Here is a 13,383-nt window from a genome sequence, read left to right as displayed (position 1 = left end):
TGGGTTTTTTTCCACTGACACAAATTTTATTGTACAGACGTGAACATAGATAATCACAGATTAATACAAAAATACAGATGTACATTTTAAACTTCATTGAAAACTTCCTACAGCAGCAAGTTTTAACAACGCATGGGTCTATTTACAGAACTTAACAGGGAGCAGCATCATTTACACTTCACCCTGAATAAAACATCAAGTATTTAATGACTTTAAAGGACCAAACTGTTGGTTTTGCATGTTTAAGCACATTAAACAACTCAACTCACAAAAAAAATTAACTGTGGAAGTGAAAGACCATAAACATCCAGGACCCTGAAAGTGAAGCGGCCACATTCAGCCGTCATTCATTTGAATATTTACACCTGTGCTTTTTGAAATGTCTCCTCTGACAAAGACTAGTATTTTGTACTTTCTAATACTACAAATGAAACCATACAACAGTGCACTGTAAGATAACGATTCATCATTTTTATCATCTCAGCTGCTAGATATCTGGTTTCAAGTCAACTCAGAGGGATCAACTAAGATTTCTTGTGAAATGTAGTTTTTCAATAGATTCTGTGTTTAACTTCTGCAGTGATGTTCCATACGCTTATTTTGTCATTATTGGCTTGTACCATGCAAAACCACTAGTTACTATGGTTCCTTATTATCGCTGTTGTAGGTTCACAATGTAAACTTCACCATTTCTCCAACGTGTTCTGTCAAACACAGTAAAAAGTTGTGATCATTATTTTACGACACAGAAATTACAACATTTAGACATTAGTGTTAGTTTGCAACGAATATATACAGCATATAACATCTGACACTGATCTGTAAAACACGATTGATCATGGTGTGAGAAACCACACACTGCCTCTTTTAAACACTGGTGGAGTGTTAATGTTTTCACAAAATATATTAAATGACAAATATTTAACTTTTAAAACACAAGAAAAGTTCTTAGTGCATCATTTTAACAATAGTACATGAATATAAAAGAAAGAAAATTTGAAACTGAAAGAAACTTACAACCTCACGACGGCTGCTTGTCTAAATCTGAAATACTTCACCTTTGTTATGTGGCACGATTATAATTTGGTGGTCTTCCCCGTCTTGTTCAGGTGTATGTCATTTGATTTTTGCTTCATCTTGTCATCGTCGTCGTCTCCCTCCTTCCCTGAATCGTCCAGGTACAACTTCTCCACCTGATCAGGGTCAACGTAGGTGTAGAAGTGGGACATGATGGAGAAGATGATGCAGACGCCCAACAGCAGGCCGGCAAACAGCAGGAACTCCTTCCACTAATGGAATGAAAAGGTGTTTTATAGAATTGAATGACACAGAAAATGACCCCCACAGAGAAATTAGTCTTTTTATAATAAAGTATTTCCAACAATAATTCATATTAAACCCCAGAAAATGTTCCATACACAAGTTTTTTACACTCCTTATCTTTCTTAAGGAGTTTTGATGTTACCTGAAATACCTCCTGAAGACTTACCTGTTCCAGTCCCGCACCCTCGGCCACAATCAGCACTATCACGTTCCCAAACGCCACGGTGAGCAGCCAGCCGGCCTGGAGGACTGACTTCATGTTGGCAGGAGCCTGAAGGGAGGAGAGACCCACGGTTAGTAAAGACAAGAAGGAACCTCGTTCGGTTAATGAGTTGGATGAATTATCAGCTTATTCAGCGGTTTGATCGCTTCTACCGACAGAGCAGCTCACCGGGCTGAAATCTAAAGTCTACAGGGTCATCACCTTATTTAACGTCAGTGAGTTTAATGACAGACCTGTGAGTAGGAGAACTCCAGGCCAGTAATGGAGAACATGACCTCTCCAGCTGTTATGAGCACATACTGGGGGATCTGCCAGGCAATGTTCACGTTGTTGGCTCTCACGTCCTCCACCCTGTGGGCCACGATTTTACCTGATTCCTGACAAAGCACACGGAGATGGTGGTGTGAGTTTGGACAACTTTTAAAATCTTTGTTTATAAAGATGCTGTTTTCTATCCTGACCTCAGTGAGAATGACGGTGTAGGAAGCTCCGAAGTCCAGGAGGCCCAGGTCAAACTCAGAGCACCTCTCTGACTGGAGGCTGCAGCTGACGTATGGGTATCTACACAGAGGCAGGACAGAGGTGCAAGAAGGATGAGATAGAAAAATAGAAAAGCATAAGGTATTAATAATAATATTAATAATAAGAAAATGCAATTAAAATCACCCCCCCTCGTGATTGTATGGTCAATATTTGATATTTCATGTTCAAACGGTCAAAAACTTGTTTTCTGAGGCCATGATGAGCTTAACCTTTGACCTCTGACCACTCAGATTGAATCACTTCATCCTTGAGTCCAACTGAATGTTTGTGTCAAATTTGAAAATAAATCCCCCGAAGTGTTCCTGATGAATCACGTTCCCAAAACCAAAAACCAGTTCAAATTCCATTCAGCTGCGTGATCCTATGTGCAAACACTGCAGCACATGTCAACGGTTCCCTGGAGGTGTTCCTGAGATGTTGCATTCACAAGACAAAACATTTGGATTACGAGCTCAGGAGCTTTGACCACCAAATTCTAATCTGCTCATCTATGAGTTCAACTCAACACTGGTTCCAGATACGTGTAAACTCCCTCCATGCATTCTTGAGATATTTCTTTTTGTTTTGAAAAGGGCCAATGGCAGAAATCTTCTCTGTGAGGTGGAACTGATTTACAGAAGCTGGTTAAACATCGGTGAGACGAGCGGCGGCTTCTGGATTTTAGCACTTCCTGCAGATTTAGAGCAGATGAACTCACTCTCCCCGCTCCACAGTCTCGTTCGGAGTGATGCTGTAACCGGGCGCCACGTGGAAAGTCACGTCTCCAACAGTTAGGTTCATCGCTTCTGGCTGCGTGTTGAGAAACCTGTTGAATTCGAATTTTAAGAACCGATTAAACAAGGTTGGTAAACTGAGCTGTGATAAAATGTTTATTTTAACAAGGTAAGAATAGAAATGAAGATTAAACAAAGTTCACCTCAGAAAGGGATTCCCATCTTCATTTTTCTTAATGGAGTCATTCACCTGGGTGATAAATAAACACACGTGTCGATTATAAAGGTTTCTGACATCAAACCCAGTTCTCGCAGGTTTTCCTTCAGTGCACTCACAAGTTTGCACTGGATTCCTGCAGTTTGGGAGTAGATGATGAGAGTGTAGGTCTTCTGCTGTTCAAACGTCTGGTTACACACCGAGGTTTCTCCATTCAAAGTGACTTGAACCGCCAGTTCTTTGCTGGACGACCCCAGTGGAAGTGTTTCATATTGAGGAGGGTCCTGACACAAAGAGATTGCATGTTCAGGTTCTTTACAATTAAATTAAATTCATCACTGAGAACTGGAGGATGTAGATTCTAGTTTTTAACATTCATCAACACCAGTTTTTGAAGATGCAAAATTTGTAAAACAGAATCAGAAACATCACAGTACATATTTTCTAAAATGGCAAAAATGATAATTTTATCCTTCAGATCTTTTTAGATTTGAGCTGATCCCTGTTTATTCTCTTCATATTTTAGATGTAATACAAAAATCTAATTTATAACAATCTGTGGAATAACATGTGGACTTCATGTGTTTCTTTGTGTTTTATCTGACACATGTCTTCTTGCTGCTGATGTCTCAGTAAGGACACACTCCTGCAAAACAAATGTTTGACCCCAGTGGTTGAACGCAGCAAATTACCACTGAGGGAACGAGTCATAAATCCTCTCAGCGCTCAGGTCAGCTCCCTCTCACCGAGCAAACACACTCAGACCTCTGGTAAATTCAGAGTCTGTCCATCCTGACACCGAAAACCCAGATAAAACCCCAGAATATGGTTTGTTGAAATAATCTAAAAAAAAGTGTAAAAACCTGCAGGTATGGGATCGGCTCTTTAAACAGGTCGCTGCCAGGAAAATCCACCACGACATCACCTCCTGCCAGGTTTAAGGCCTGCACCAGACATTTCCCTGAAGGTGCAGGATCCACCACGGTTTTCTAGCAGACGGAGAAGGAAACAAATGCACCACATTGATAAATACCAGAGAACAAAGTCTTATAATTAGTGTTATAGAAAGACCTTGTTATTATTATAAGACAAAAACTTATATACCATGTTTTATGGTTCGCTTTTTGTGTTATATTATATCAGAGGCATTACAGTGTGTGACTGCTGCCCATACGCACCACAACGTTCACCTCCACCAGTGTGGCCGCTCCGAAGGCCAGCGCTGCAAAAACCATCCCTGCAGCCATTTTCTTTAGAGGCCTGAAGGCAGAGAGAGTCGGTGACAGACAGTTACACATCCTCCATGACTCCAGGCCCAGTGTGTGCTGACTGTTTTAAATCACTTCATAAATCTGAGCCATTTCCACATCTGTCAGAAATGTATCAACCTGAGCTTGATGCTATTTGCACATGAAAATCCACATTTGTACTTTTGAATGCGGTTTTAGTTTCTATTCCTGGGAAATAAATGATGAGGTGTGATCATTTATTCTACATATTAAACCATGTGTCCTTGGGTAATAAAGAAAGGTCACTCGGCTCATTTTGCTCGTTGAAGAGGCTTTTTAATAAAGACGAGAGGATCCACAACAACAAGCGTCGACTCACGTGAGGTGGATTCTGCAGAGGCGGATGAGCGGATAGATGATGAGGTCAAAGATGGGCACAAAGAGAAGAATCAGCAGAGCGTTCATCATCTACACAGCAGGGAGGAGGAAAACACACTTTAATTGAGTCTGTAAAAGACTCGTAAAAGCATAAAGGTTGGAGTTACACAAGGATAAGGACAGATCGTAATTCGCCAGAAGGAAAGATCGTGGAGATAAACAGCTGTAAAAGTGTTTTCACTCAAACATCAGTCAGATTTATTGTGTTAAATGAGACGTACACACGTTTTCAGAAAGAGGCAGAAAAAACATTTCATGCCACCACCATGAAATGTTTCTGGATGTACGGCAGGTTTTCATTTGAAGTGTAAATCAGTTGTAGGCTGTTACTAAGCTGCTCTCTCTCCGCTGGATTAACTGAGAGCGAGTGGATGGGTTGAAGTCGTTTCCAACACGCAACAGACGCAAAAATAAAAGAAACTACTGACACTTTGTCATTCTTTATGTTCATGCTCAGTCTGCACTTTGGTTATATTTTTGATATTAAATTATTTTTCATATAATATGATTGCAAACAAAATTTTTCCAAAAATCCAGAATGAACTTTATATCTCATCATTAAGCTTCCATGACACAGAATATGGTGAAAACTATATTAGACGAGAGGGGATATGATTTATAATTGTATAATTCTGTCATATTGGTAAATTTTTATATTATGGTTTATGGAGAATTTGAGAAATTGAACACAAGCTACATCCCCAGTGAGAGCAGAGGCACAAACCTGCATTTGGTCCGGCTTGATAACGAAGGAACCTCCCTGAAATAAAAAAAAACAACAGGATTATTGCTTTCACAACACAGATACTTAAAACTTTAACTTTTTAAATCTGATGAGCAATGATTAAACCTGTTCTCTTTTTTTTTAAGGCCATAAACGATGAAATGTACTGGAATAAACTGATTCCCGTACAAAGGGAGGAACTGTTTGACAGCTGACATCTTGTGCAATCGAACGGATGTCACTACCCACCCACTGGGTTTGTGCAATAATAAAAGACGTTATCTGATTATTATTTTATTTTGACAACGAGTGTTAATTCTCTTACAACAGCCATGTTCATCCTCGTGGCTTGAAGCGTCCAGCGGGAACCCTGCAGTAAAAAAAAACAAGAACAAAACCGACTGTGACGGACGACAGACAGTTTTTTGTGGAAAGGACATTAATGAGGAGCTGACAAACATTTCCAAGAAAGACAAAGGTCTGACAGTGAGGGTGAAGGGAGGGACATTTGAGAAAGCTGAACGTGGCTTTGAGGTTAACTTTGAGTCCATCTCTCACAAATCAAAATTATTGATATGACCGTCACACCTGATCCTTTTTCTCAGCTCTTCCTTATCATGTGCACATTTCACAGTATAGTTCATCCAAAAGTTGCTGAGATATTTCAGCCTGGATAAAAACCAACAGGCCATCGTGGATCTCTTCACTTCATCTTGGACACGTTAACCAGTCAAACTGCTGTTGCGACTGATGTTCATACGTGGTTTTTCTGCACATACCTGCTGATCGAACAGAGCCCAGAACATGGGCAGCGGGATGTAAAGCACCAACACCCGCAGCACCATCTTAATCTCCTGGATCAGACGCTTCTGTGAACACAGAGAGCCACAGTGTGGAGGGATTACTGATGCACGGGCAGATGTAAATCTTCTCCTGGAGAGAGAAGTTATTAACAGTCGCCCTTCTCTTACCGAGTACTTCTCCTCAGCCCAGTCCAGCCAGTGATTCCTCTTGGGTTCGTACTTTGAGCTCCTCCAGCGGCTCTTGATGGCAAACTGTGGACCAAAATGAAATAACGGAAATAAAAATGGTGATGTGGACAGGGGCTTCGTGGCTATAATGCAGCACAATGATTCTTGACAGCGAAGAGAATAAATTGTATATTGATATAAGCGGAGGGAAAGTGGGAGATGACTCACTCCAATGCAATTGCAGACTTCCAACAGGATGTTTCCCTGGGGAGGATTCCTCTTGTACAGCCCGCTGCCAGCAATGAAAACAACTGCCCAGGATGGATGGAGAGTCAGATCAGAGCCAGACGAGTGAAGAAACCAGTTTATGTTGGAGGTGAAAACGCAAAGAAATGAAAGCTCTTTTAGCTTCATGTCAGCCAGTAATAATAAACCCACAAATTAAGATGAGGTTCAGACTTTTACTTTTAAGGATATGTTGGGTTTTTTTGCTCTCTTACTCTGAAACGTTTCAGGGTAATAAACACTTCACTTGTTGTAAACACAACCCTTCAGGCCTCCGACTGAAGCCCCCACTTTGTCTCGCCCTCGCTGTGATGCATTCAGGGCCTCTGCAGAGCTACAAGCACTGTTTGTTTTCACTGGGAGCCTTCAGCCGAGCGTGAAGCACACATGGATCAGCGGTGACGGGTATTCTCAGACAGAGACAACTGAACGTCAGGACGTTTGTGGCCCAGCCCCGATCAACAGGAAGCCCAGACTGGACTTCACACTGAGCAAACATGATCTCAGCGTGAGACAAGCTGAGATCCTGAAATGTGATGCTCAGTTTAAATGGTTTTATGATTCAAATATTCAAATTGCAGCTTGGAATCTTTATGTATTTCCTGAATGCGTACAAATAAAATGTATTTGTTTTTTTTAAGAGATAAAAAGTTTTCTGTTGTGCCAGATTTAGATTTTACTTCCAAACAGCTCGTGTTCATTCAGCATCATCAGTCATGAATCACTGAGCAGCTTCAGTATAACTGGTGTCTAATTATAATTTATACGGATGTTATTTCCACTAGAATTCAAATTGTGTTCCTACCTTCTTATCTCATATATTTATAGTTACTTGCTCTCTTTTTAATGGTCCCCTTAAATATTTAAAAGTAAAAAATCCTGTCTAAGAATGTTATATTATCCAGATTGACCTAATTTGAGAAATCTTCCCCCAAAACATTTTCTGTTTGTGTTTGCAGCTCGATACTAAAGCACAGTTGAGCAAACTTTCAGCATCTGTAAACTCACATGCTCTGAACAATGATGTTGCACTGTCACACTGATGCTTAGCAGGAAATCCAGGTAGTTTTACAGCTACTTGGTCATAAACCAAAGTTAAGGACAAATAAAATTTAATAAAAAGATCAGATGATGGTGCGAGATGAAAGGTCAGATCATCTCCAGAGTGATAACAACTCAACCTGAGGGAAACGTGAACCACATGTCATGGCCGTCCAATAGAGGTTGACGCATCTCACTCGTCAAATCACTCGAGAAATACTTAGGGTTCACCGAATCTTATTTGACCAAAGTGTGGACTGACTCTCTCGGCCAGGCTGAGTGTTAAACCTCCTCCTCTACGCTGACGACACTCGATTGGTCGCAGCAGTCGGTCGAACACTCACCTAAAGCCACGACCATCAGAGCTGCAGGAACCCCGAAGGCCAGAGCGTAGCAGTCGCCACCGAAACACTGCACATCCCCTGCAGGAGCAAATCCAGCATTAACATCCAAAACGGTCAAACTGTGGACGGCAGCAGGTTCCTCTCACCAGCACTCACCTCTCAGTATGGGTGTGATCACAGTCGACAGGAGGCTTCCAGCGTTGATCGACATGTAGAAGATGGAGAAGAATTTCTGTCTCTCGCTGACCTGCAGGCGATCAACACAATCATCAGCACAAAAAGAACAACGGTGTGACATTTCAGAACAGGTTCAAAAAGTTATATGAAGACTTTTTCTACTCAGACACCGATTCAAGGTTCATTCATCTATTTTGACCACTAGAGGGCAGAAAAACCAGCCGACTGACGCACAGTGACGACTTCTATTGTTTACACGACTCGTGTGTTTGCAAAAACGAAATAATATATTTTATGTCATATTTTAGTTAAAGGTTAAAGTTTGTTGATGAGTGTGATGAACACAAGCCACACTGCTTTCATCGCTTCACACTAAAAAGACAAAGTGACTCACATGCTCCTCGTCAAACTGGTCGCCTCCAAATGCTGCCACGCAGGGTTTGATTCCCCCGGTGCCGAAGGCGATGAGTATCAGACCGACCATGGACAGAGCACTGCAACACAAACACAGAGCTACTGCAGGATGAGGAAATTCCTGATGCACATTCAGTTTGATGATCATTCATTTGTATAAACACAGACACAAGTTCCCTCTGGGATCAATGAAGTATTTCTGATATAATAAATAATTGTTTGGTTCCACAAACACAGACGAGGAGATTTGTTGCTTTTTTCATGTTTTATTCTGCTGCAAATTGAAAATCTTTGGTGTTTGAGCCGTTCATCGTGATCAGAACCTGAGATGAGCATTTCTCATGATTAGACCAAACAAATTATTTGAAGTGAAAAAGTGAAAGTGAAAAAAGGAGACCTATGAGAGACGCAGCTCAAAATGACGGACTCAGCTCGAGGTTACTCACATGTGCACGTTGCTGTTTCCCACAGTGGGAATGGCTCCGACCGACTTGACCACATGACCGATCACATAGACGACGGAGAGGTAGATGATGGTCCTGTTGGGAGCAAACTGTGATTATGGACATTCAGAGCTTTTGTTATCACACAAGATCTGTGTGTATATGTGTGGTGTGTGTGTATATGTGTGGTGTGTGTGTATATGTGTGTGGTGTGTGTGTGGTGTGTGTGTATATGTGTGTGGTGTGTGTGTGTGCGGTCAGGATGATTCATCTCCACTAATCTGGTGTCACACACTTTAGACAAAGTGTTGCTGAAACATCATCACCTCCATTGTACTGGGATGACAGAAATATCTCAGAACTTCTCAAATGAAGGGAAAGTGGATGATGAAGGGTTTCGGTGGACTCACTTGAATTTTCCGAGCCAGGAGTCGGCGATGAGCGCTCCCAGGATGGGGGTGAAGTAGCAGAGGCTGCTGAAGGCGTGGTAGACTGCGGTGGAGAGGTCTTTGTCCCAGTGGAGGTAGGTGAGGAAGTAGAGCGTCAGCACGGCTGTGGACAGACACACAAACGTCAGCTGGGACCCACTGTGGGAGACGGAGCTTCCACAAAACAAGAGGACTTGAGGGTGAAGTCATTTCACTGTCATTTAAATGTGTCTGAAAAAACAACTGACGGGCATTTTCACAATTATCTGACTATTAACAGACAATTAACCAATTAACTGATAATTAAAGAACACAACAATTTTTCAAAAGAGAGTTTCACTGCTGGATGCTCTATTTTACTTTATAATTACTTATATAGAGTCAAATATAAGCAGATACATTTATAGGGACGGTTATTTTTTTCTATATATCTTAATTTATGTTGTATGACACTGAGGTCATGTGTTTATTTAAACAGCTGAACAGGATGTTGGCTGTTTTTCATGCCATGTTTACGTGTGTGTGTGTGTGTGTGTGTGTGTGTGTGTGTGTGTGTGTGTGTGTGTGTGTGTAAATGGTTTAAAGCGCTGTGACGGACATGTTACAGTGAATGAGGTCATGTGAGAAGTCGTCGGTTCATCACCTCGCTGACTCACACATCTGAACAATCTGAGCATCACAACAACTTTACATCAGAGTCTTTCAACGGTTGTGTTCAAAGACCCTGAAGCTGCTCTGTGAATACGGACTCCTGCAGTTTATGTCCATCTCCTCCCCCCACGTGAATTTCACATACAGTACCTTTCATGCCATAGTAGGAGAAGCGTTCACAGAACTCATTCACCACTATGAAGCAGATGCTGGTCGGGTAGTTGGTCCCACATAGTTTCTGAAAAACAAAGGATGTGTGTGACAGTGATCTCAGTTTTTTAACATTGATTCAACAGCGACTCTGAATTTACTGTCAACAAAAAACCTGCACATTCCATCAATAGTTCCAGCGTCTCTAACCAGGAGTGGATCAATGTTCTAACACTGAACAGGAGACATGCAGCAAATACACACTTCCTTATAATACACAAGTTAATTATTGTCCAGATGTAATAGTTGGACAAATTTAAAGCATCAGATAAGATCATGCTCAACTACAGTGATAAAAAATATTCCATAGCAGTATTTACTAGAAAAACGTATATCTTTATAAACTTGAAACATGAAGATATGAGTTTAGGATTAAAGGGATTTGCTGTTCTCCAAAATCTCAGGTTATCAATTATTCAGTTAATCAAAAACATAATAAATAAATTCAGATTGAATGAAAACGATCATCTGTTGCAGTAGAAAGTCAATTTATGAACAGATTAAAACCTTTTCATCTGAATATTCTTACACTTTTAAAACGTGCGCACCATTTTCTAAAATGTTTCAATCTGCACTAATATATATTTTTATCATGTTTCAAAGTAAAAACTGATCCCTCCAACGAAGGGGGAGGTAAACAGATCAGGAAATCCACAAAGTAAAATAGGAAATATGGAGATACATGATTGGCCACAGCTCCGAATGGACCCTGGAGTCTGTGTTAAACTTGTGCAAAGATTAACCAAAGTGCAGAAAAAGAGTGTGTGCACACATGTTAGAGTCTGTTTCTTGCTGTGTCTTGGATCTGAATGCACAGAGAGATTCCTCTCTCACGTCCCGAGCCTCTTTATGTTAAAGGATTTTCCTTCTGGAGATGATGCGCCTGTTGCATCATCTCACCACAACTGAAGCGCAGCGGCCACGCGTAAAATCCAGCCAGGTTTCTTTTTTCATGCAACTTTCCAACAACACAACTTTCCAACAGCACAATCAGACAAAAGGACTCACAACACTCTCCAGAAACCCTCCTGTGTGTATTTACCTTGGCCATGGTTCTTTCTGTGCTGATGAGACTGTGGCTCTTCACTGCTGCTGGATTACACCACAAGTCCGTCCCACTCCGCTCAGCTCCGCTCTCTGGAGACACCAGAGTGAAACCCTCGATCCTTTATCCTCTTAACGAGAACTTTAAAGTTAATATTCCACCACAAACTGCACTTGAGTCTGCGGGAACAGCCTCCACACACCGGAGTGTTGAGGGGGGAAGCAACTTCATCCACGCGTGCGTCAATTTGCATCCAACAGTTTCAGCGTGTGAGTGTGTGTGGAGGAGGAGGAGGAGGAGGAGGAGGAGGTCCGGTAGTTTGTTGGAGGAGCAGCAGCAGCTCTGGTTGAACAATAGAGTCGTTGTTAAACTCACCGATGACAGATCTGACTGGGATAAAGGGTCACTGGGACCAAATTGCCTGTTTTCCTCAGAATGGCGAACGTGAACGCACCACCGAATGTGTGTGTGTGTGTGTGTGTGTGTGTGTGTGTGTGTGTGTGTGTGTGTGTGTGTGTGTGTGTGTGTGTGTGTGTGTGTGTGTTTATTATAAGGTTTAAATTAGGCTAAAAACTTAATTCCAAGATGTAAGTTGTGGTTGGGGTCAGACCTCTTACACAGAGACGTGACGTGCACAGTCAGGACATCAGGGCCAAAGATCCGGAGACATGATCTGGCATCATCTATTAATAACTAAATACTGTTTGTGTGAAGCAGATGGACAGATGGACACACACTCACACACACACACTCACACACACTCCTGAAGACAGAAGTTCACACAGGAACATAAACATTCATTCATCATGGTTTTATAAAGATCAGATCTAAGTGTGAGTGATTAGAAAACTTCAGAGCAGCACAGTCACTTGTCGACCTTCAGAGTAATGAGCCTCGGTGCAGTGGCGCTGCCAAGGGGGGGGCCGGGCGGGGCCACCTCCAGACACTAAGGGCTATAATCAGAGTTTGTCCTTTTTAAGTCTTGGGTGCAGGTCACAGGTCTGAGCTGAATGAATGTCAGTGTGCAGAGCACTGACCACTGTCATTCACTTACTGTCGCAGTCTGATTTCTGAACTGAAAACATTATTTTGTGAGAACAGAAACAAACTCTAATATGTTTTTAAAGCAGGGGAGTTCATATTTGTCTGACTGATTTTATTTCCTGATATTATTCAGGAGGGAGAAATATCTAAATGAAACCACACCTGACAACATCAGATACAGGCTAGTTAACTCTAGTCTTAAAGTAAAAGTACTCGTTTGACTGATTATTATATTATACTGTTAAGCTGTATGACACTTGTATCTTGGAAAGTTCTTCTCTTAACAAGGGAACAAAATGGGCTTGTTTTGTGTATAAATTAGTTTATTGATACAATAACAAGCAAACGGGACCAAAATATTAAAACCTTATGAGCAACTTTTGATTATCAAGTTTTAATTTAACTGTTTAGTGAATAGTTGTTGTATATGTTCAGAATTAAACCTTCTGAAATCTGCTTTTTAAAGGGACCTCAGGGGCCCCAGGCAACCCCCCCCCTCACCCCCAAAGAAACGCATGATACCCAAACCACATCATTCCAGTTCTTTAAATTCTTTAAATATCAACATGTTAAACAAAGTACATACTGTGCAGGCACACCACCAAACACGTCACACACACATTCAGACGTCTTCAACGAAATCTTTAAATTAAGAAGAATGTTGGTGGCGTGGGGCCTCGTGGGGGGGGGGGGGGGCACCTGTGTGAATACAATGCCCCTCTCTTCCCTTTAACCTTCTTGATAATAAACTTGTCACACCTGACTGCCTTCTTTTCTTAAAGCTCTGTGAATGTAAATTATAATTTCCCTTATAACCTTTTATCACGGCTACAATTTGCATAAAGCATCGTATAACTGCCCCCCCCCCCCTCCCCCGTCCTTCACTCTGTGTGTCTCTGCTGTCTCAGATCTGTTCTATC

At 41.5% G+C, this 13,383-nt stretch overlaps 1 protein-coding gene across 5 annotated transcripts; it reads right to left on the bottom strand.

Moving 5' to 3' along the window:
- Nucleotides 1-4: 4 nt before the first annotated feature.
- Nucleotides 5-11,719, bottom strand: slc15a2 (solute carrier family 15 member 2). Of its 5 annotated transcripts, XR_011244394.1 has the most exons (24): nt 11,417-11,719; nt 10,315-10,402; nt 9,496-9,637; nt 9,089-9,181; nt 8,623-8,722; nt 8,208-8,298; nt 8,052-8,129; nt 6,610-6,692; nt 6,382-6,465; nt 6,190-6,279; nt 5,736-5,780; nt 5,411-5,446; nt 4,628-4,716; nt 4,198-4,279; nt 3,883-4,008; nt 3,139-3,303; nt 3,006-3,052; nt 2,787-2,894; nt 2,008-2,107; nt 1,780-1,923; nt 1,490-1,594; nt 1,059-1,289; nt 299-704; nt 5-91 (listed from the first exon to the last, which is right to left on the bottom strand). XR_011244394.1 is itself a non-coding variant. In XM_020105917.2 (23 exons), exons 1-22 carry the CDS (start codon nt 11,423-11,425, stop codon nt 1,077-1,079), a joined length of 2,118 nt encoding a protein of 705 aa, XP_019961476.1. In that variant the 5' UTR covers nt 11,426-11,719; the 3' UTR covers nt 5-704; nt 1,059-1,076. The 5 variants fall into 5 exon arrangements, 3 of the variants coding, with proteins under 3 accessions (XP_019961476.1, XP_019961474.1, XP_069389494.1); XR_011244393.1 differs by having other exon boundaries at nt 299-1,289; XM_020105917.2 differs by having other exon boundaries at nt 5-704.
- Nucleotides 11,720-13,383: the final 1,664 nt, after the last annotated feature.

The sequence above is a fragment of the Paralichthys olivaceus genome, chromosome 10, assembly GCF_024713975.1.
Source record: "Paralichthys olivaceus isolate ysfri-2021 chromosome 10, ASM2471397v2, whole genome shotgun sequence".
Lineage (NCBI taxonomy): Eukaryota > Metazoa > Chordata > Actinopteri > Pleuronectiformes > Paralichthyidae > Paralichthys > Paralichthys olivaceus.
The sequence above is the reverse complement of the archived record's forward strand: the minus strand, read 5'-3'. Positions and strand labels throughout refer to the sequence as shown.